Source organism: Ovis canadensis, chromosome 1, assembly GCF_042477335.2.
Source record: "Ovis canadensis isolate MfBH-ARS-UI-01 breed Bighorn chromosome 1, ARS-UI_OviCan_v2, whole genome shotgun sequence".
Lineage (NCBI taxonomy): Eukaryota > Metazoa > Chordata > Mammalia > Artiodactyla > Bovidae > Ovis > Ovis canadensis.
This window is the reverse complement of record NC_091245.1, coordinates 71,707,086-71,731,470: the sequence shown is the minus strand read 5'-3', so window position 1 is coordinate 71,731,470 and position 24,385 is coordinate 71,707,086. Positions and strand designations below refer to the sequence as shown.

Here is a 24,385-nt window from a genome sequence, read left to right as displayed (position 1 = left end):
AACCCAGGTCTCCTGCATTGCAGGCAGACTCTACCCACTGAGCTACAAGGAAAGCCCAAAGCAGTTTACACATGTGAATTTTTGTTTTGGCCATGCCCCATGGCCAACAAGATCTTAGTTCCTCTACCAGGGATTGAACCTCTGTCTTCGCAGTGAAAGTGCCAAATCCTAACCAGGGGACCACCCGGAAATTCCTCTCTAAATGTAAATTTTAAAAACATGACAGTGATGTTGCTGTGAGTGTGAGAAGTGGGTTGTAAGGGGGAAAGAGAAGAGTCAGTATTTCTAAGTGATCTCGCCTACTGGACATTACTATGAGCCAAGTACTGTACTGAGGGCTGTCATAAGTTCTCTCATTAAGTCCTCACACTTAACCAACGTAGTAGTGTTGTATTAGGTGGAATCATGGGAACTAGCCATTTCAGTAGCTCAAAAATAGTCAGTTATCAGCAATATCACGAAGTTTAAACTATTATCCGCAAAAACGGGAGAAAGTGAAACAGAGACTAAGCGACTTGTCTAAGGTAAAATAACCAGTACCTGATAAAGTCAGATTTGCAAGCCACACAGGTTTATGTTTTTGCTTTTTAGTATATCTGATTACTCTCAACAAAAGCAAAAATGTGTTGAGGAAAGCTCAATAAATGTTAAATTCGCGGTTCTTACCAAGTCTAGTACATATGAAATTTAATAGGAGTAAAATGACCAACCTAGACAGCATATTAAAAAGCAGAGACATTACTTTGCCAACAAAGGTCCGTCTAGTCAAGGCTATGGTTTTTCCAGTGGTCATGAATGGATGTGAGAGTTGGACTGTGAAGAAAGCTGAGCACTGAAAAATTGATGTTTTTGAACTGTGGTGTTAGAGAAGACCCTTGAGAGCCCCTTGGACTGCAAGGAGATCCAGCCAGTCCATCCGAAAGGAGATCAGTCCTGGGTGTTCATTGGAAGGACTGATGCTGAAGCTGAAATTCCAGTACTTTGGCCACCTCATGGGAAGAGTTGACTCATTGGAAAAGACTCTGATGCTGGGAGGGATTGGGGGCAGGAGGAGAAGGGGACGACAGAGGATGAGTTGGCTGGATGGCATCACCGACTCGATGGACATGAGTTTGAGTGAACTCCAGGAGCTGGTGATGGACAGGGAGGTCTGGAGTGCTTCCTTGCAAAGAGTCGGACACGACTGAGCGACTGAACTGAACTGAAAGAATCACAAACTCTAAGGGAACAGCTCATATCTTCCCTGATCTCACCAGTTTAAGCATTCTCTTTAATCTCATCCGGAAACTATGATATTCTTACAGTATTACTCACTGTTTCATTTGCTTAAATCATATCTGGAACTACAGTTGAAGAATCTCAAGGGCAGAGATTGTCTTACTCTTTGACTTCACACACTGGCCAGCAAATAGAGTAAATCAATAGACCTTTAATCAATGGACGTGAAGAAAAATGAGCAGTTTGGGGGAAAGCCCTTAAGAAGGAAAACGAACTGCTTCTGAGAATGGAAACCGGCGGGCGTTTCAGTGCCTCGGTACTTTCTCTTTTTAGAGCGGTAGCTTAGGTCTATCACCAGCGTGATAGCCCATTGGCTGGGAGGTGAGACTGCTAGCGCAGCCGATGGAGGTGGAGCGGGCCGGCGCACCGCCCTCTGGCCGGCAGGGGGAGCCCTGCCGAGCGCTGGGCCCCGCGCTGGGCCCCGCGCCATGCCGCCCCGCCCCGCGTGCCCCGCGATCTCTCCGCCGCGCGCCCGCCTGCCGCCCGGCGCCACGCCCGCCGCAGGCCGAGGGCCAGTCACCCGCGGGCCGGCGCCCCGCAGCCCGCTCGCCGCCCCGCCCCGCCCGGCGCCGCCGCGGGACGGGTAACGGTTACGAAGCACTTTCTCCGCCGCAATTTCTGCTTAGTCATTGTCTTCCAGGAAACGGCTCCTCAGTTGGGAGTCCACTCTACCGCGGCGGCCGCTGTAGCAGAGAGCCGCAGCCATCAGCGCGTCTTTCCCGGCCGCAGCTCCGCCGCCGCTCCGTCGTCCTTGGGCCCGAGCGCAGGCCGGGGTCTCGCCGCGCGGGGCGAGCAGCCTCGCGCTTTGCTCTCCGGCCTCGGGCACCGCGTCCTACGGGCGGCCTCCTTCCCCGCCTGCGGCCCCGTCGCCGCCGGGCCCGCTCCGTCGGCTGCTGTCATGGGCACCGACAGCCGCGCGGCCGGAGCGCTCCTGGCGCGGGCCAGCACCCTGCACCTGCAGACGGGGAACCTGCTGAACTGGGGCCGCCTGCGGAAGAAGTGCCCGTCCACGCACAGCGAGGAGGTGAGGGCGGCGAGCGCGCCGGCGGAGACCGGCTCCAGGGACAGGCCGCGGGCCGGGCCGGGCGGCTCCGCGGGCGGGTGATCGGGCTCTGGGCGCCGCTGGGGACGTGGGCGAGGCGCGCACCTGGGCTCCGCCTGCGAGAGGAAGCCGGGGCTGCTATCTGCTCGATGTCGCGTCCGAACCTGCTGTTGGGGGGCACTGCGTCTTTACAAATTCGGCAGGTGCAACTTGATGAGGAGTGACGCCTCTTGTCGGTGCTCCCGGCTGATGACCAAACTCTCGAACCTATTGGATCGCTCTCCCGGGCGAGGGGATAAGAGAGGGCCGATCCCGCTCTTCGTCCCCCTCTCTAGCTCACTCCCTTTCTCCCACGGCGTCCAGGTAAAGAAAAATTGGGGGGATTATCTTGCCGAAGACTCAGATGAGGTAGTAGTAATAATCCAGTTAGCTTTAAGGGTGTTGACTGTAGTTTCTCTCTGGCTGTGAGGCAAATGACTGAACACTCAAATTCGGCTTTGGAAAAAGGTATGTATTTCTCTTGCCGAAGATTAGTTTGGCAGAAGACTGACCACAATTTTGAAACGGCAGGGAATAACCTGGAATTATACTCTCGTTGAATATTTGTTACATCGCTGGTCCTTCCTGAAATGAAGAGTTGATCATTACGCACAGTTAATTGCTGAGGCATGTTGGTGGTATAGGACGGGTTTTAGTGTTAAAAAAATAACAATAAAACAAACTTTTAATTTAAGAGCTCTGTGACTTTGGGAAAGTTACCCTCGCGAGCCTATTCCCATGACTTGAAAGTTGGATTGTATCATCATCAGGTCACGGTGAGGAATAAAAGATTCTATATGAAACCCCATGCAAGCATTTATCTCCCTTGCCATCTGGTTCAGAGAGATAAATCTTGATTAAAAGAAAAAATTCCTAAGCTACGTCAATTATGATGTTATCAACTGTGTTCCTAATCAGTTTGAAATAAGATGTTGGTAAATATACTAGGTAGTAGCAGTAGCATCCCTCTGAGTATGAGTTGGACCTGTGCCCAGGCCTCCTACTGGCAGTGAGGACCAATCGGGGGATGGTAACTCTTGGTTGCAACTTTAATAAGAATCAGAATCCATACCATATTTTGTGTCCAGGATGCAGATCAGTTTGTCTCTCTTGTTTGTTTGTTTGTTTTTTAAGCACCCTCACTTGTGCTATTTCTCCCAAAGATAGACACTTCTGTGTTTTGTACTAGACCTTTAACTTCTCCAGGGTTGATGGTTCAATACAGCATTTTGCACATAGATAATTCTGGGTGACATTTTCTCTCTCTTATCTCACTTAACACATGCTAAAGTAGTAGTTTGCAGTTTGACTGCAAACTCAGTAAAAGAAAAAAAGCATTTTGTCATGACAGTCCATTTCATGTTTTCGCACACACACTCAAAATCTTATGAAAAGATTTTACTATATACTAATTTTAATTTTTTCTTATTTTAATTTTTAAAAACTTGATTTGTTAATGCAGTAATGAGTTACACCTCTCAGTTTGAAAAACATTCTTCAAAAGACTAACTGTGATTTGTGTATTTTATTTTGGGTTAGGTGAAGGAGGGACTTAAAACTCTTACACAACTCCAGATCTAATGATACACTAAACTATGATGATGCTCATCTTCCATGATACTATGTGTGGTAAGAATGAAGAGAGCAGAGAACAAAAAAGTACAAAGTTAACGTTCATTCAGTACAGATAACATATAAAAGATTAAAAATCACCGAGTTTGTGATAGTCAGTGAATTTCTCATATTATTATAACATTGGACTGTTCCATAACTTGTCCTGACAGAAGGGAGAGAACACTCTGAAAATATACTTATCTTCATGAATTGAGAAATTTATCTGGAAAGCCTTCCACCAGTTAACCATCCTGCCAGAGGAAAATTTCTAAAATTTCTCCCATGACTTGAGCCACAGCACTCCTGATAGAATTGTTGTTCCTGCTGCCTCAATTTTTATTCATTTTTCAGAGAATATTGACTTGTAATTCTGTCTAAAATGATTATCAACTAATTGTTTTTTATTTAATGACAAATTTGATTATAAATATATAGACCCTGTAAATGAATTCATATGGCTTATTGTGGCTAGCACATGAATTACTGTTATATATTGTAAATCTTAAATAGGTGATTCTGAGCTCTTGATAAACCAGTTGTCCCTTGTAATTACCTATACTGAAATATAAGCAGTAAAGTTCTTGTGTCGGTTTTTATCATGAGCACTCAGAGATCAGGTAGTGAGTTCAGAAGTTTAATCTCTGTTGATCAGACAGTGAGTTCAGAAGTTTAATCTCTGTTGTTGATATTAGGAAAGTGCTTTTGCAATTCAGGGATGTGCTTCTAGTTAGTCATTTATTTTTTCATTGATTGCCCACAGAATGCAAAGTACTGTGCCCTTGGTATTTGTAAGGCACTGATTTCAAACTGCTAGTGTTGGCCCATTTGTGGTCAGAAGTCAGTTCAATGATTCACGGAGCAACATATTTTTTTCTAACTCATAGAAGTCACCAGCCTATCTGGTATATAGTAAGCATAAATATTACTTTGTCAATTATCGTTGTTATATGTATGTACGTCTGTACTCACTGTGTTAGTGTATGTCTTATGTTGGACCACTATTAAATAAGTTGGAAATACGCTGTCATAAGAGATAAAAGATAACTAGACACTTGAATGAATTTACAGAATACTACAATGTTAGTGTAAGAAAATTGTATAAGAAAACATTGATGACAGGTCTAAGGTCTACCTGCCTGTTAGGAAATGACTTCTATGAACTGACTTTATGCAAGTTGACTCCTGTGAGATAGGACTATGGTGGTTTCTAGACTTTAGAGTACATTTTGATTACTTGGATGCCTCTTAAAATGAAAGTTCTGCTGCCCTTAGAAAGTGATTCAGCAGATCTAGGATGGGGCTCGGGAATTTAAACATTTATTGAACACCACAGGTGATTCTCATGTAGGCACATAGTGGTTAAGGTTCATTCTAGTCAGGCTGCCTGGGCTTGATTACAGTTCCTCCATTTATAAATTTCCTTATTCTTGAAATTTTGTTTCTTTATGAATGCTTTTACATCTCAAAAGTTTCCTTAAATTTTCATTGGTGCAAAAATACTTTTTAAATGATTAGATTACTGCTTTAGGTCAAGAACATTTGAGAATTAAGAGTAGGATAAAAACAGATATAAGTTGATCTTTGTTAAAGGAAACAAAACCTTGTAGAATTAAAATTTTGATTTGTATCGTATTTCCTATGGGTATCTTCTTTTTCCTACTTATCAGATTAATACAGTCCTTTTTTTTTTTTTAACTTTAGGTGAAGGTTTATTTCAACCTTTTTTCATTGTAGAAGTACATAAAAAGTGTAGTATATGGTTAACAGCTTAAAAATGCATTTCTTTTGCAGCTTCGAGATTGTATTCAAAAGACCTTAAATGAGTGGAGTTCCCAAATCAGCCCAGATTTGATCAGGGTGAGTGAACTGTGAATGAAAAAATCATGTAATAAGCAGGAAGTTAATTTTCTCAGGTTTGATCAGGAAGTCAGATAGGCAACTAGCATGAAAATCACTGTGGTCCATTTGTTGAAATGGCAGTTTGACCCGGTAGGCTTAAGCATGAAAGAGAAAATCCAACTCTGTAAGTCAACTCTTCAGTAAGACAAGCTACTAAGATTCCACAGTCTCCTCAGAGTGTATTTAGTTCCAGTTTATATTTGGTCTAGTAGAGGAATGACTATCAAACAGTTCTGGTTTCTAGATTGCTTTTGGTAGACTATAAGCAAAACATAGTTGCTAAAAATAATTTTATAAGTGTCAGTTATGAAACAGTAAGGAAGTGTTTCATTGAATATCAGTATATGACTATTATCAAAAATATTAATATACAAAACACAGTCTGTAAACTACTCTTTGGAATCCAGCTTAGCCAAAGGCTTGTCACAAATTACAGAGACTACTTAAAAAGTATGGAAGAGGACATGTACTAAAAATAATTGTTTTCGGGAGCATACTGCAACTTTGTAACTAAAGGTGCTAGGCAGACATTCATTAATGTCTTCTATCAGTCCCCTTTCTCTGAAATGACCATTCACTCTGCGCTTGACTTGTAGATACTTAACATGTGGTCAGGCATTCTGTGTTCAAGAATTATGGGAAAATCTTGTTTACTTTGTTTTAATTTTATAAATGTTAGTTTGTTAGTGATTTTTATGTACCAATATTTTACATTTCCCTCATTAACTACTCATTTTTATGCATTGGACTTGCCTTTACTTGTTTCCACTGCATTCAGAAAAAAATATATTTTGGGTTAAAATGTTTGCGATTGACATATGGGAAGTTTTTAACATGTCAGTATCCAGAAGGAAAATACTACTTTTCATTGATTTCTGAGTAGAAGTATTGACTGTGTTAATGGTTCTCACTCTTCACATACTGCCCAGCTTGCTTGCTGGTTTGTTCATTTGTCTTTGGTCATACATCCTTCCCCCACCCCCGCCCTGAGTATCTCATCAAAATGAGACACTTTTTCCCAGAAAAATGGACACACACATATATATATATACACAGCACTTTACCTTTATTTCAGGGCTTTATAAACTTTCTGAAGCCAATCAGGTAAAGAACTTTATTGTCTTACGGGTTCTCTGCTTCTAAAGAGTGTTATGCAGAAAATATATAGCTAAGTAAAAACATTAATTTTATATTTATTGTAAATATCATGTGTTTATTGTAGGAGTTTCCAGATGTCTTGGAATGTACTGTATCTCATGCAGTAGAAAAGATAAATCCCGATGAAAGAGAAGAAATGAAAGTTTCTGGTAAAGTCCAGCCTTTACAGTTCATTTTGTTTTACAGTGGATAATAGGTTTTGTTAGGCATGAGGCTAAGCCTTTCTTTGACTCTGGTAATAAGTAACTCGATCACTCAGTGTAGGAAATATAGAGATTCTTTATAACATAATTTTATAGCCAGCTTTAAAGAAGGAGTTATAGGAGGTCACTGTTGGCTACTTCAGTGAAGGCAGAATAGAACTTCACCTCTTCATTTTGTTCTCACTAATTTATGTGAGACATTATTAATCAGAGCAGTAGAAGAAGGTGTAGGAAAGAATAAAGGGAAGGCTTAAGAGCAGTTTTCACCCGAAGCCGGTGTAAGTCCTCCCTTCCTGGTGTGACACTACTAAGCAATGGCTGAGGTCACTTGGGAGCAGGGAAACCAGTCTGGGCAACAAGTCGCATGAAGAAAAATAATATACATACTGTGCCCATTCAACAAAGGTGGAGGGACTCCTGCTACTTTCCAGAGAGAGTGTTAAGTTCAAGGAATGAAAGCTGTTCTTGTCCTCGGCTTACAGTCAGCATAACATAGTCACTAAATACTTGAGCTTAACTAGATTGAAATTCCTGGATGTGCAGATTACTGACTGACATAATCTAGGGCTAACAAATGATTTAACATCTCTGAGCTCAGTTTTCTTATCTATAAAATGGGGATACACCTGTTTCTCAAGCTTCCTTTAAGTTAGATGAAATAACAAAAGAAGCGCTTAGCATGGTTCTTGGCACAAAGTAAAGTGCCAGGAAACTTACTTATTACTATTGGTGGCTGTGTCGTAGTTGTTGTCATTTTATTATTATTCTTATTAGGATGAACACGTAAGATGAATTAGAGCATTGACTCTAATAACTACCATTTGTTGAATCTCACTTTATACCAGAGATTGTACTTGCCATTATGGTTATGGTTATAACCGTATTGGTTATATTTATTCTATAGAATTATGGTTATATTTATTCTATAGAATTTTCAAAACAATTCTGCAAGGTAGGTTTATTATCCCCATTACACAAATGACATTAAATAACTTGAAAGCTGTTGTGTAGCAAGTAAATGGTTGAACCAGGAGTCCATCAAGGTATGCCTGACTACAGAACCCATTTCTTTTTGTTAATTTCACATTACTGTTTGTGTTGAAAAGGTCATCAGAGCAGCATTTCTCTGTGGTGTATTACAATTCATCATGGTGTAGATCCATTTTGGAACTCTTAACAAGTTGCCCTTGATTCCTGGAAGGCTTGAGATTTTTGATAAGCATCAAGAGCTTTCCTCTTTTCACCTACCTAAAAATGCCTCCTCTTTTGGAAAGAGGAGACCATCTCAAATGACACCCAATTCATAGCCAGTGGGGTAATGATGGGGAGGGTTTTCACAGAATATAATTACAGAGCTGAGTTAGAGCAAAGTGGTAAGGATTGACTCTCAGCTGGTAAGGAAGTTGTGATAGCCTCTAGATAGAGAAGTAACATGCGGAAAACAATATTTTAGGAAGATTATCCAGCAGTAGAAAGGAAATGACAAGAAATGTTGTACAAAGAAAATTTGTTGTATGTATTGAATGCCAAGCACTTTACATAAGGGTATTTCATTAACCCTGTTTTCTCTCTATTACCCTTTATGATTTTCTCTCTTCTTGCTTTCCTATTACTCTACCTATTTGTTGAGTAAATTTAGATTTTTGAACAGTGAGTTTATTACATAAAGTAAATATATACATATTTATATATATACAATATATATAATGTTGAGTCAAATCAATCCAAAGTTTCAATTTCATTTTGTACCTATCAAATTAGCAAAAATATATATCTTTTTTAAATAGCATCCTATATTGTTAGGAGAGCAACTTCTAACTTTTAATGGTCTGGTAACCTGATGAAATTTTTTTTTTAAGTAAGAGATAAATAAAACAAGACTAACAAAAGAATCATATCCTTTGACCCATGATTACATTTCTGATCTTCAGAAATGCTTCAGGCATAAAGTTGAACATAGAGTTACCATCGATATTATTCATTAAGAATACAGAGTACAGAGAATTCCCTGGCAGTCTAGTGGCTGGGACTCTGTGCTTTCACTGCCAAGGACCTAAGTTTGACCCTTGGTCAGGGAACTAAAATCCCACAAGCTGCAGAGCCAAAAAAAAAAAAACAAAAGAAAAGTACAGAGTAGGTAAAAATCTAAACAGTAACTGCTTTTAGAGATGAGACTCTTGGCAGTTTACCTAAATACTGCATAGAAATATAAAAAAATATTTGTTACATAAGGGTAATAAACCAAATACATAGAAGTACAAAATATATACTATGTTTCATATGACCAAGAACTTGAAGGTATCATTGTCTAAAATTGATTAGGAAAGTAGAATTGCGGGATATTTGTTTGTTTGGTTTTTTTTGGTTTTGTTTTTTCAATTTTCTTCTCATTACAAGCAATCTAATCTTTATATAGACTTTAGTTTATTGGAGAAAGTATATAATGTGGTGATGGTTTAGTCACTAAGTCATGTCTGACTCTTGCAACCTCATGGACTGTAGTCTACCAGGCTCCTCTCTCCATGGGATTTCCCAGGCAAATACTACAGTGGGTTACCATCTCCTTCTCCAGGGGATCTTCCCAATCCAGGGAGAGAACCCAGGTCTCCTGCATTGCAGGCAGATTCTTTACTGATTGAGTTACCAGGAAAGCCCAGGTATATAATATGCTCCATTAATGTTTAATTCATAAAAAAAGATATTTTGAATGCTTGTATATTTATCTGCCCTGCTTTCCAATAAAGGAGAATTAATATTTGCCTTTTTGTTTTGACAGTCAGATACTGGTTGGCAACTAGCATATCTTTTTAAAATTACCATGGAAATACACTTTTAGGTCTTAAAACTATAAAACAATGCAGCTAGGGAAGGAAAAAATTCATTCAGGATTATCTGTTCTTAGTATTTTAGCAGTGTTACTGCTGTGTAGTAGAATGTTGCTCAAATATAATAATCTGTTTTGTTCTTTTTGTCACTCAGCAAAACTGTTCATTGTAGGATCAAACTCTTCATCATCAACTAGAAATGCAGTCGATATGGGTAAGCAAAATTTTAACTTTTATTTTCATAGTGAACTTTAAATTACTGTAAGTGTATTAATATATCTTGTGTTCACGTCTAGTTTAAAAAAAATGAGCTCATTGCAATTTTACTTTTCAAGTTCTAGCCTAATTTTTAAGGTTTCTGTGGAAATCACATTAACCAATGTAAGGTCATATTTTGATATATAAGAGGACTGTAAGAGATGTAACATAACTGTAGGTAAACTATACATTTGGAGATAAAAATTCTCTTTAATCATATTCTTAACTCTTTTAGTACTACAGGTGAAATATCAAAAGAATAACAACAAAAACAAGCATTTTTATCTATTTTCATCTCCTGGTGAGGTTACTATATAGCATTATAATTAATGAGTATTTTTTCTTTTAAAACATTCTTCTCGTATTTACATACATTGAACAGTTAAATAACTAGCTCTGTAATATAACTATGGAAGGAATAAAAATCGGTAAAAATAAATTCATTTTCATAAAAACTAAGAAGTTACCTACATCTATTGTTGTTTAGTTGCTAAGTCATATCTGACTCTTTTGCAGTCCCTTAAACTGTGTAGTCTGACAGGCTCCTCTGTCCATGGGAATTCCCAGGCAAGAATACTGGAGTAAGTTGTCATTTCCTTCTCCAGGGGATCTTCCTGACTGAGGGATTGAACCTGCATCTCCTGCTTGGGAGACAGTTTCTTTATCACTGAGCCACCTAAATTAATGTGTGAGTTAAGGCCATAAATTCAGTTTCTCATCGTCTCAAGCTTATTCTTTGCTATGACTACCAGTTACAGGGTTTCCCAGGTGGCACTAGTGGTAAAGAACCCACTGCCAGTGCAGGAGACATAAGAGACTTGGGTTTGATCCCTGGGTTGGAAAGATCGTGTGGAGGAGCGCATGGCAACCCACTCTTGTATTCCTGCCTGGAGAAGCCCATGGACAGTGGAACCTAGAGGTCCATAGGATCCCAAAGGTCAGACCCAACTGAAGCAATTTAGCATGCATGCACAGCACACCCGACAGTTATAGGCTATTAGGTCAGAAGCTACCAGAAAGTCCTGGGGCCTAGGAAATAGGGAGCCTACAGTAGTTGTGAGTTTCACCAGGAGTGAGGCAGGTCAAGGAAACCCACATGTCTGCCACACAGACCAAGTAGATGAATGGATACTCATTGTTTTGAAAAAGATGGAAATGTTATACATGACAGGTAAATTATGAAACCTAGTGGAATAGTCTGTTACATAGAGTACTAGTGAACTATGGGCAGAATTCAGTGGGGGAGCAAAGGACATTAGAAACAACTTGCCTTCATTACGTACAGACGTTTGTCTTCTTTGTGTTTCCCTCCGCATCAGCCTGCTCAGTCCTTGGAGTTGCACAGCTGGATTCTGTGATCATTGCTTCACCTCCTATTGAAGATGGAGTGAATCTTTCCTTGGAACATTTGCAGCCTTACTGGGAAGAATTGCAAAACTTAGTTCAGAGCAAAAAGATTGTTGCTATTGGGACCTCTGATCTGGACAAAACCCAGTTGGAGCAGCTGTATCAGTGGGCACAGGTAAAGGACACCTGCATCCTGAGCACTCCAGGAGCACCCTGTCTCTCACAGTCTTTGCTGCATCCCATTAAACATCATGCACAGAGCAGACACCACTGTGGGGGGCCTGTTCCACATATGGGGATTTGGAGGCAGACTTTGACAAAAAAAACTCTAGAAAATGTCTGTTGAAACATTCATAGCCAAATGAATTAAGGCTCTTTCCTTCACTTTTAACTATGTGATAAAAATATGATGTTTTCCTTTAGGTGTTATTAGACCATGGTTCTAATAAGAGAATATCATATATAACTTATATTTTGCTCTGTTATTTAAAGACATGTAAGACCTTCAGTTCACATAACTTGATACGGAGTGAAAGTGAAGTCGCTCAGTCATGTCTGACTCTTTGCGACCCCATGGACTGTAGCCTACTAGGCTCCTCTGTCCATGGGATTTTCCAAGCAATAGTACTGGAGTGGATTGCCATTTCCTTTTCCAGGGGATCTTCCCAACCCAGAGATTGAACCTGGGTCTCCCACATTGTAGACAGACGCTTTACCGTCTGAGCCACCAGGGAAGTCTTGATACGGAGTAGGAGTCATAAACTAATGACTGCCACTCTCTGGCCTAATAACCTACACTATTATTAGGGAAGCTGCTCACAAGTAGTTTACCTTTGCTGTCTCTGTTTTCTTTATTCCTTTTACTTCATCCCCAGCCTTTTCATTTTCTTCTGGGCAGGAAAACCCTAGAGAAAAGTTGCCTCCTTGTCCCTTTGACTTGGTTTTAGCCAGAATGTGGCTAAGACTCTGCTGAATCGCTAAGATCACTTGGGTGATCTGAAATGTATCTGTAAATTAACCAGAGCATCTATTAGGAATGACCTAATTCTTCTCTTTTTCAAATGTATATGATTAATAACCATATCATATACTTCAGCATTAAATATGCTTGTCATTTGTATTTGATCCTTTGTCTCTAAGATATCTCCTTTCTAGGTGGAACCATCACACTTAGAATCATGTTTGTTTTCAAGGCAGATATATTAGATGGTAGGTTCTAGCATGAGACTTTTTAACAGTGTAGGAATATATTGGATTATTCCCCTCTCCTTAGAGCTATTTTTCCCTTTCCTGTTACCAGTACCGTTGAGTCAGAAAAGTGTATATTAATAAGTATATTCAAATCAAAACTACAATGAGGTATCACTTCAAACCAATCAGAATGGCTATCATCAAAAAAATCTACAAACAATAAATGCCGGACAGGATGTGGAGAAAAGGGAACTCTCTTGCATTGTTGCTAAGAATGTAAATTGACACAGCCACAATGGAGAACAGTATGGAGATTTCTTAAAAACTAAGAATAAAACTACCATATGACACAGCAATCCCACTACTGGGCATATATCCTGAGAAAACCATGATTCCAAAAGGCACACGTACCCGCAATGTTCATTGCAGAAATGTGTACAGTAGACAGGACGTGGAAGCAATCTAGATGTCTGTTGACAAATGAATGGTTAAAGAAGTTGTGGTACATATATACAATGGGATATTACTCAGCCATAAAAAGAAATGCATTTGAGTTAGTTATAGTTAGGTGGATGAACCTAGAACTGTTACACAGAGTGAAGTAAGTCAGAAAGAGAAAAATATCGTATACTAATGCGTATATATATACACACACATACATTTGTATATATACGTGGAATCTAGAAAAGTGGTACTGATGGACGTGTTTGCAGGGAAGGAATGGCGATACAAATGTAGAGAATTGGCTTGTGGACACAGTGGGGGAAGGAGAGGGTGGGATGAGTTGAGAAGGTGGCATTGACATATATACAATGCTCCTGCTGCTATTTAGTCCCTAAGTCATGTCTGACTCTTCAGGACCCCATGGACTATAGCCCACCAAGCTCCCCTGTCCGTGGAATTTCCCCCGCAAGAATACTGGAGTGGGTTGCCGTTTCCTTCTACAGGGGATCTTCCCAACCTAGGGATTGAATCTGCATCTTCTGCTTGGCAGGTGGATTCTTTACCACTTAGCCCCCTAGGAAGCATATATACACTGCCATGTGTAAAATAGATAACTAGTGGGAAGCCACTTTATGACACAGACTAACCTGGGGCTCTGTGACAACTTAGAGGGGTGGGATGGAGAGGTGGGGTGGGAGGGACACCCAAGAGGGAAGGGATACTTATATAGTCATGACTGATTTGCGTTGTTTTATATAAGGCAGAAACCAACACAACATTGTAGAGCAATTATCCTCCAATTAAAAAATTAATTTAAAAAAATCTGGCACAAGTATGCTGCTGCTGCTGCTAAGTCGCTTCAGTCGTGTCCGATTCTGTGCGACCCCACAGACGGCAGCCCACCAGGCTCCCGCATCCCTGGGATTCTCCAGGCAAGAACACTGGAGTGGGTTGCCATTTCCTTCTCCAATGCATGAAAGTGAAAAGTGAAAGTGAAGTCGCTCAGTTGTGTCCAACTCTTCGCGATCCGGTGGACTGCAGCCTACCAGGCTCACTATGAAAATCCCGTCCATGGGATTTTCCAGGCAAGAGTACTGGAGTGGGGTGCCATTGCCTTCTCTGGGCACAAGTATAAGTAAAAGTAAAAAATAAATTCATGTAAAAGTAAACTTGAAGCACTGTAGGATGTGATATTTCATATGTTCTAAAATTGAGTCCTTTTATTGCTTTCTACTTTTCGAAGTACTTAATTTAAAGGAGATGTCATGATTTTTCTTTTTCACTTCTAGGTAAAACCAAATAGTAACCAAGTTAATCTTGCCTCCTGCTGTGTGATGCCACCTGATTTGACTGCATTTGCTAAACAGTTTGACATACAGCTATTGACTCATAATGATCCAAAAGGTAAGACTGAGATTTTCATTTGTAGAGATTGATCAGGTGCTTTTATTTTATAAGAAGCTACTTGTTAAAACTTAATTTTTAATTGTACAATGATAAAGGTACAATGCTGTCACCTAGAACTATTCTTAATAGTTAAAAACACATACGCCTTTATTTTAGTTTCAGAAAGCTTTAATTTTGTCTTTGTACCAATGGGAAAAGAAATGAAGAGATCACTTCCTGAACATCCAGTCTGCTCAGATTTATAAATACTAAGCTACACAGAGAAGATCTTGTAAGATACTCTAACTAGTGTCACATATAATATTGTGTAGTACAGCAGAGATTGCACCAAAAGGCCACTTAATTAAAGAGGATAAATATCTGGAAAAAGCAGCAGATAAAATTTAATTTGAAACTTAAGCATCTTAAGATGGGTATTTGATTAGGTATTTTATTAATCATTACCAGCAAGACATATATGTTTGATGTTAATCAGAAATGTTATTTGATTAATGAGAATGGTTTGTCTGCCTTTTGTAGGATACTTTTTTATCAACATTTTACAAGATAAGTTGGAAAGCTGGGAAGATAGTGTTTTACACTTTAGTTACTAGCAGTCTGCTCCATCTTCATTTTTTCACAGTTTCATAGTGAGCAGAGGTGGGGTTTTACTAAGTAAACATACAGGCTCTATGAAATAGTTCTTTTTGGTATACAAGTGAGAGCTAGCTTGTGAAAATTTCAAATTCCCATGACACTTGCCCTGGTAGCTCAGACGGTAAAGCGTCTGTCTACAGTGCGGGAGACCCGGGTTCGATCTCTGGGTCGGAAAGATCCCCTGGAGAAGGAAATGGCAATCCACTCCAGTATTCTTGCCTGGAAAATCCCATGGACGGAGGAGCCTGGTAGGCTACAGTCCGTGGGGTTGCAAAGAGTCGGACACGACTGCGCAACTTCACTTTCACTTTTATAGAAGTTCTCATTTAATAAAAATCGGAGGAAATTTTATTTTATAGGTGATTCCTAAATAAAAGCTTTCAGCTTTTACTTTCATTTCATGACATTTGTATAGGTGGTGTGATTCCATTTATATTTAGGATGCTTATGGATAACTTAAACCTTACTATAAACAGTCTGCCTCATTCTCATTTTTTTTTTTACTGTTTTATAGGAAGTGGAGGAGGAGTTTTAATAGTTATTCTTTCTCAAATGCTAAGCATCATACTACATGCCTCAGAGATTGTAACTCTCACAAGTGAAACTGGACATTTTATGGATAAGGAAATAGGGCCTTAGAGTTTAAGAAACTCCTCAAGGTCACCCAGCTGGCCTAGCCTGAAGTCTGAGCTTAGACCTAGGTCCTGAGTGAATCTGGAATCTTTTCCCCACTCTCTCTCTGATTTGAAACATTAGTATTGTAATATTTCAGGTCCAAAACTTTCTTTCAGCCTCCATTTAAATCATACCAGAATAAGACATAGTTGCTTTTACCTTCCCTCTCCAGCAGAGCTTTCACGCATAAGTGATTAGATTCATTTTTTTAAAAAGTCATTTTAGTGAAAATCCAACAAAGAATTGCTGTGCTGATTTGTTCTGAAATATAAGCTATTTAAATTTTAAATTCCTATATGTTGGCTTATATTATCTAATTTTTCTATTTACTTTGTGGAGGCTCTTCCAACTGTAATTATTACCAACAGCAGTTGTTACAAATAGCTGATCGGTGAGCCTGTACCCCATTTGTGCTCCACTTGAAAAACACGTAATTCTTTTTCCAGTGGGAAAGGAACCAGGAAAAGTCTAAGGTGTCTAGTGTTTTATTTCTGTTTATCTAAATGTGGGCATGTGGATCATGTGCCGATACATCGTCATGGAAAGATGTATTACATATGTATAGGAGAAGACAAATTTAATCCTTTTGGGGAGAGTGTGTCTTTGTTTTACCAGTGTAATTTGACTTCAGGATGTTTCTTTGATTCTAAGCCCTTTAGGTAGAATTTATAGTCTGATCCTGCACATACTATAAATGGGTCTTCAGACACTTTGATCTGTAATGGAGCAGTTCCCTTAAAAGTTTTGTCATGCTTACTGATTCTAAAGATTTAACATTAGTTGAATTAAAAGAATGTAGTTAGTGAATAACATAGTTTTCTGATTTTGTGTAAGTTTTTTTATTTATTTTAATTGGAGGTTAATTACTTTACAATATTGTATTGGTTTTGCCATACATCAACATGTATCCGCCACAGGTATACACGTGTTCCCCATCCTGAACCCCCCTCCCTTCTCCCTCCCCGTACCATCCCTCTGGGCCATCCCAGTGCACCAGCCCCAAGCATCCAGTATCATGCATTGAACCTGGGCTGGTGATTCATTTCATATGGATGAAACTGGAACCTATTATACAGAGAGAAGTAACCCAGTAAGATATACTTTTTAAGCAAGCAAGTTATTAAACATTTAACTATATTTGTCATCTAAAATAGAATCTTGTTTATAAGTCACCGAAAGGCCTTCCTCTCTTCATAATTACCCTTATTCCTCAGAAAGGTTTATTTTCCATTATTCTTTGTCCTAGAAGTTGTGGTAACCGTTTAACTACAGTCAGAGTACAATTGTCAAGTATGTGATTCTGACTTAAGACCTTTCCTTTTTTATTGGCCTTCCTCCTCTCCTCACTCCCATTAAGTCTATAGTATGCCTCATTCCCTCAGGGTTCCTCGATTAGACAATCTGAAAAACAGATCCGCAAACAGAAATATTTGGAAAATTACCATTTTATTTGTGAAAACTACCGTTTACTAGCTGTGTAAACCTTGGGCAAGTTATCTAATGTCTCTGCATCGATTTCCCCCTGCAAAGGAAAATAATATCCATCTCTTGGGGTTAACATATGGATTAAAAGAGTTAATACATGTGAAGTACTTAGAAAAGTGCCTGGCACATGACAGTAGCTAATATTTACTGAGAGTTTAGTATTGCTGTTATTCAAATATCACAGCAGTTCATTTTGGGGCAGGCAGGTTCTTTGACATTCCCAAATCATATTGCATAGATGGTCATCTAATCCCTATCTGTAGGATTGGTTCTGACCCTAGTGGAATCTTTCCATATTGAGTGATTTCTTCAGTAGACTATGTGCCAGGCATTCTAAGTACTAGAAATACAGGACCAAGTCAGGAAAATCTCAGCTGTCATGGAATTTATATTCTGATGGGAGGAGACACGAATAAGATAAATGTTGAATGTGATAAGTGGTGGTATGTGCCATGGAGAAAAGTTGCCTGAGGAAGAAGAGTGCCCAGGTTAGGGGGTGTTGTTTTATGTAGGATGGTTGGGGAGGCCTCTGCTAGGGTGCATTAATCACAGACCTCCAAGAAGGGTGAGAGCCGTGTGGGTATCTTGAAGAAGAGTGCTCAGGGAAGAGGGAGCAGCTAATTCAAAGGCCCCGAGGTAGAAATGTGTTTGAGGATTTCAGGCCACAGCCACGAGGCCAGTGTGACTAGAGAGGAGGAAGTGAGGAGGGGACTTGTAAATCGGAGCACTGGCAGAGGTCTTAGATATAAATGTGGACTCAGAAAATAATGGTTTCATCAAAGAGATGCAGATTAAAAGACAACCGTTGGGAGAGGTTTTTTAAATGATTGCTGGTGCTGGTGAGGATATGGTAAGATTGGCACTCCAGTATCAATTGTGAAGTGCAGTCTTTCTGAAAAGCAGTTGGCAGTACACCATGTATCAAACCTTCCAAAGGTACTTGTACTTTGACTTTGTCATTCCATAGCCAGGCACACATTTTAAGGATGTTCATCAAGCTTTATTTTTATTAGCAAAATATTAGGAAAAAACTAATTTTTTTGCCAACAATAAGAAAATGTAGAAATTATATCTATAAAATATATCGGGAGAATTATGAAAAATGCTTTCACAGAATAATTACATGGGAAAATATCCATAATATATGTGAAAAAATAAATAAATTAGGCTATAACTGCAGTATGATTTCTGGTTTTTAAGATATGGATACATACATACATATAAAATAAATATATACAGAAAAAATAGTTTGATGGAAATACACGGTAGTGGAATGGTCCATATTTTTTTCCTTTTGTCCTTTCCTTTATTGTCCCTGACTGTACATTGGGATCACCTGGAGACTGTCAAAAAAACACAAGTATTCAGGCTCCTCTCACCAGAAATTATGAGTTAAACTGGCTGGGTTACAGGTGGAGATACTTTCTAAGGAACTACCTGGGTTTTTCTGATATTCTGATTCATATTTGTAGCACACATTAAGGATAAATATTCAGTTTTGAGGTGTTTCTTTTGTTGTATTTAAATGCTTACCTACATAGTAAAGTGCTTTGATTTCAAGTTTAACAATTTGGGATTTTATTTGTTGTTTGTTTTAAGAACTGCTTTCTGAAGCAAGTTTCCAAGAAGCACTTCAGGAGAGCATCCCTGACATTCGAGCACATGAGTGGGTGCCTCTGTGGCTACTGCGGTACTCGGTCATTGTTAAAAGTAGAGGAATTATCAAATCAAAAGGCTACATCTTACAAGCTAAAAGAAAGGGTTCCTAACTGCAGCTTAGGACCATAACCTACTGACCTGTATTTTCCTTGAATATAAGATAAAATTGAGATGTGTAAAAATCTAATTACTGCCTGTAAGTGTGCCTTGGAGGCAGATATTCTTTAGTTATATTTGACAATATGTTATCTGTCAAGTTTGAATACTTCTCTTGCTTCCATATCAGTTCACTCACATGAACCACTCTATTGTTTTCATTAAACTATTGTTTTCCAATTGAAATTGTCTATAAAGAATATACTTGCAATATATTTTTCCTTTATTTTTATGACAACAGCAATCAAGAAAATTTGTCATTAGATATATTTTGGCCTAGGCATCAGGGTAATATATATACATATTTTTTATTTCTAAACAGTTCATTAATTGCTTCTTACTCTATAGTATAACTAAGCAATTTAATTACAATTGTTAAAACTGAAATACTGGAAGATATTTTTCCTGTCATTGATAAGATGATTATATCTCAGACTAACTGGAGTAGCTGGGATCTACTAATAGTGTAAATAAAAGTCCTTTCTTCACTACATGAATGGAAACTTACATTTTTTAAATGTGTCCTTGCTTGTAGTTTACCTGCAGTGACTTAACCTCGTATTCTGTGCCATAATTGCTCTTGCTTTTATTACAAGGACAGACCAAAGTAAATATGTAAAGGAGACTAAGAGCTTTGATCTTATTGTTTGGGGGCTTTATAAAAGCAGCTATTTTCACATCCAGATTCTTTTTAATTCTCAATCTGTCCTTAGTATCTTTCTACTCATTCACGAATATTCAGTAAGTATTGAGCGATTTCCGTGTGCTGGGCACTATGGGCTCTGGAAGGAGGAGGGAGGGAGCACAGGGATGAAGAAACAATTAAGTAAAATATGCAGTGCTTGTTCCCTTCTAGTAACCGACTGCAAGGGACTAAAAGCCAGAAAAGAGGTGAAAAAAATCTTTAATTCAGGGTCAGTGTTGTCTATTTAGACAACTTTGTTTGAGATACGGTCTTAACTGTTTAAAAGTAGAACAGTATAACCAAAACTTTAAAGCTAAAAGAGACTGTGTATTATTTAATATGATTCCTCATTAGATTAAGAACCAGAAAATAGCAAATAAATAAGTTGTGACCTTTGGTATATACTGTTAGTCTCTGTAATTCTATAAATTTGTATCTGTGACCCAAATAGTTTGAAAAAAAATTTTTTTAATCTCTTATATCTCAATTAATACTTTTAAACCATGTATTTTAACATATGGTTTGTAAAACTAAGCTAATGACAATATATATATTCATACATACACACATATGTACATACACACACATACACATGTATGTAACTCATATAAAACTAATTTGCCCAAGTTTTTTCAGCTTAGGGAAAAGAGCTGTGATTCCATATTCAAAATAAACACATTAAAAATCAATATTATATAAATAAACAAGACTCTTCTCCTATCCTAAGTAAGGTTTTGTGGTTTACTAGTTGTATAATTTGATTAGAATTGTAATGTGAAATCAGCTGACTTACCTACTAAAACTTGTTTAGACTTTCAGCTTCCTAAAGCCTTCTGTAGCCTTTATATTAATTGTATGTAATGTTATTAAGTATACATAGTTAACTTTTTAATTTAGAAATGTACATTTTTTCATGTAACATAAGTCTTAAATGCTCATTTTAATTTAAGCCTATACAGTGAATTGGCCAAGATATTTAAGAGGGTACTTAAATATCACATTTATTATTTTTTAAAACCCTAGGCTTACAAAAGCGGATTTTTAAAGGTTATTTTGAAAATAGGAAAAAAAAACGTATATTGCCAATATATCCAGATTTCAGGGGGACCTTTTTGTGTGTTTTTCCATCAACTCTTGACAAGGAACCAAGATTATAGATTCATTTCATGAAGGAGATCATGTATGGCATTTTTTAAATGTGTTTTTTGTTTTGCTTCTATACCTTTAATTTCTGTTCCTGAATCACCTTTCTTTAAAAAACTGATTTTTTAAGGCTTCATCTTTTCTAAGCTGATATTCACTTATTTGGTGAACTATCAGAATATAGTGAATGTTTTTCAAATATTGAAGGATTTAATGTTTAAAAAGCCATAAAATAAAGAGTGATGATACTACCAAATAATTGCTTAAAACTGAAAGCTAAGTGAGCAATAGTGTATATAACAGATTTGTTTTTCTGGGGAGATGTGTATCCAGTGACCCAAGGTATAAAGAATTTATATAACTTTTTTTCCAGTAAACATGACAAGAAGCTGCAGCTTATTATTATATGTCCAAAATACACTGGAGCCTTATTTTAACACATTGTGCTGTAACTTGTAATTTGTTCTGTAATGAGTCTGTTTTGAATCCTCATCTAAGAAACCATAGTCAAAAAAAGAACCCAGGTGTCTTATAAAATGTGTTTTATGTAGTGTGAATTCTGAAGACCACATTGTGCCAGTATGATAATAGAGCATCCAACAACCAGTGCTAGAAATTGAATCACGAATAACAGCTAATAATTTTTCCATTGACAGGAACATTTAGACAGCTGTGTGAAATGAAAAGTGAAGTTATTCTATTTTGAATGAATGATAAACAGACTTTTCCCTACCAGAGCCTAGTAGTAACTGAAATAGGATCTTGATTTTCAGTGATAAAGGTCTAAGGCTCATTTAATTGTGTCTCTTTTTAGAACCTAAAAGTTGAAGTTTAGAACTTCTTAAGTTTAAACTTAAGAAAGTTTAGAAGTCTTTCTAACTTTTCCACCCAGATTCAATATTTAGGAATGTAAGCAGTTGAGAGAGAGAGAGAGAGAGAGAGATAGTGTGTATCTGTGTATATATATACACACACAATATGTGTTTTATTTTTAAAAAATATGTACTATAACTTTTATTAATTTTTTATAGTTTTCAGAGTAAGAAATATACTTAGGAGGGGAAAATGTTTTAATTAGATAATTCTACTTTTATGTGTCTTTAGTAGTATACTATAAAGGCAAAATATAATGCATCATTAAATAGTTATAACAGTTTTTAATTTTAACTATATTATGAACTTAAAGTATGAGTTGTATATTTTTTAATTGAGTTGTTGCAATAATTGTAAACATCTTGAAACATTGATTTTGAACTGTTTAAATTCAAACTGAGTATGATTTGGAAATAAATTATGACAAAAATTTAAACATCCAAGCCATAAAGTTATTCATACATTCATTCAATAAAGATGTATTGAATGCCTGCTGTGTGTCAGGCACTGTGCAAGGTGTTGGCAGAAAGACAGAAATGAAAACAGCTCTGTCTTCAAAGAGCAGATAAGTATATTTGAGGGGCGAGAGAGATCTCAATGTGAACAAGAGCAATAAAGGGCTGTGTGTGTTGTTAATGATGAAAGCCGTGAAAGGGGAGTAGGGTCATACAGAAGGAATAGGACTGCTGGGAGCAGAGTGAGAAGACGTAAGAAAAGCTCCCTGAAGAAACTAGCCTTAGAGTTAGGATCATAGAGTGGGATGTGGGGTGTGCCTGCTTTGTATTCAATAAATACACTTATACTGAATGATGAAACTGTTTATATGTAAACTTCAGAAATTCGGTGAAAACACTCTCTTCAAGAGCTTATTCTTATCAGATAGAAAGGAATGGCTTCTAGTGAGACAAGAGTAGGTAAGGTTTGAAAAGTCACATTTTATAAAAGACAAAAACTTGCCCCAGGCCCCTAGACATGTTAGAGTATGTCTTATGTAGTTTCACTACCAGAAACGTCAGACAAAACCTTAATATGTATCCCTGAGCAATGAATAAATGTATAAAATGTTCTACAAGATTTTGGTCTGTGTTTTGGTTCATTATCTTAAGAAGGTTCATGTTTTATAATAAGCTTCACTTGTTTGGACTTAGCTTTGTTTTCTCTGTTTCTTTGCTCACTATTGATTCTTGCATCCTATTCCATTCACATTTACTTTGTTCTTAATTACATCCTTAGTAATTCTTTCACTAAAGGTCTTTGGGCAGTATGTTTTGTTTGTCTCAATATGTCTTTGTTAACAATCTTAAATGATCATTTGACATTATACAATTCTAAGTTTCCAAACACTTTCCCTCAGCATCTTGAAGATAATATTCCATTGATTTCCAGCATTTATACTCTTGCTAATGAGAATCTGGATTTTCTTCCCTAGAAATAATCTGTTTTTCTCTCTGGTCTCTTTTCATTTGAAATACTTGATTCATTTTGATATGTATGGAATTAGAATAAAGCAAGAAAATGAAAACTGGCTTATGAGTTTTCTAATAACACCAAAAAAGTAACCATAAAGGAAAATATCAATAACCAAATTTAATCAAAATTAAAATCTTACATTCTTAAAAATATACTGTCAAAAAAATGAAAATGTGAGCCACAGACTCAATGAAACGTGCAATAAATCTTATGAAAAATAAATTGACGTAGCAGAGCAGTTAAAACAAAAAATAAATAAATTGGACATAAATTTTTGTAAATTGAACTTCAAAAACACCATTCAAGATAAGCCATAATGGAAAAGAATATGAAAAAGAATGTGTGTGTGTGTGTGTATATATATATAACAATCACTTTGCTGTATAGTAAAAATACAAAATTGTAAATCTACTACATTTAATAAATTTTTTAAAAAACTTCAAACCTCCGTCAAGAAAGTCAAAACACCATCAAGAAAGTCAAAAGGCAACCTAAAAACAGGATAAGATACTTGAAAATCATACATCTGATAAGGATCTTGTATCCAGAGTGTTTAAAGAACTTCTTACAGCTTAAGACAACCCAAGGAAAATTAGGCAAAATTTAGGACAGATTTTTTTTTTTTTCCAAAGAAGACATGAATACTTAGTAAGAACATATAAGATGTTCAACATCATTAGTCATCAGGGAAATGCCAATTAAAACCATAATGAAATATCACCAAAGTAGCTAAAATTTTTAAAGACAATAGAAGTGGTGGCAAGGATGTAGAGGAAGCAACTTTTACATAGTCCAGTAAACTGGTACAACTGCTATGAAAAATAACTCTAGATTTCTTACAGAATGTACCATGTGACCCAGCAACTCCACTCCTAGGTATTTACTCAAGAGAAATCAT

General features: G+C 37.6%; 1 protein-coding gene across 2 annotated transcripts; it reads left to right on the top strand.

The window, feature by feature from the left end:
* The first annotated feature begins 1,619 nt into the window (after positions 1 to 1,619).
* Positions 1,620 to 23,091, top strand: GCLM (glutamate-cysteine ligase modifier subunit). Of its 2 annotated transcripts, none has more exons than XM_069573440.1 (7): positions 1,620 to 2,302; positions 5,765 to 5,830; positions 7,095 to 7,179; positions 10,213 to 10,272; positions 11,636 to 11,838; positions 14,588 to 14,702; positions 19,101 to 23,091. In XM_069573440.1, exons 1-7 carry the CDS (start codon positions 2,177 to 2,179, stop codon positions 19,268 to 19,270), a joined length of 825 nt encoding a protein of 274 aa, XP_069429541.1. In that variant the 5' UTR covers positions 1,620 to 2,176; the 3' UTR covers positions 19,271 to 23,091. The 2 variants fall into 2 exon arrangements, with proteins under 2 accessions (XP_069429541.1, XP_069429498.1); XM_069573397.1 differs by having other exon boundaries at positions 1,803 to 2,683.
* Positions 23,092 to 24,385: the final 1,294 nt, after the last annotated feature.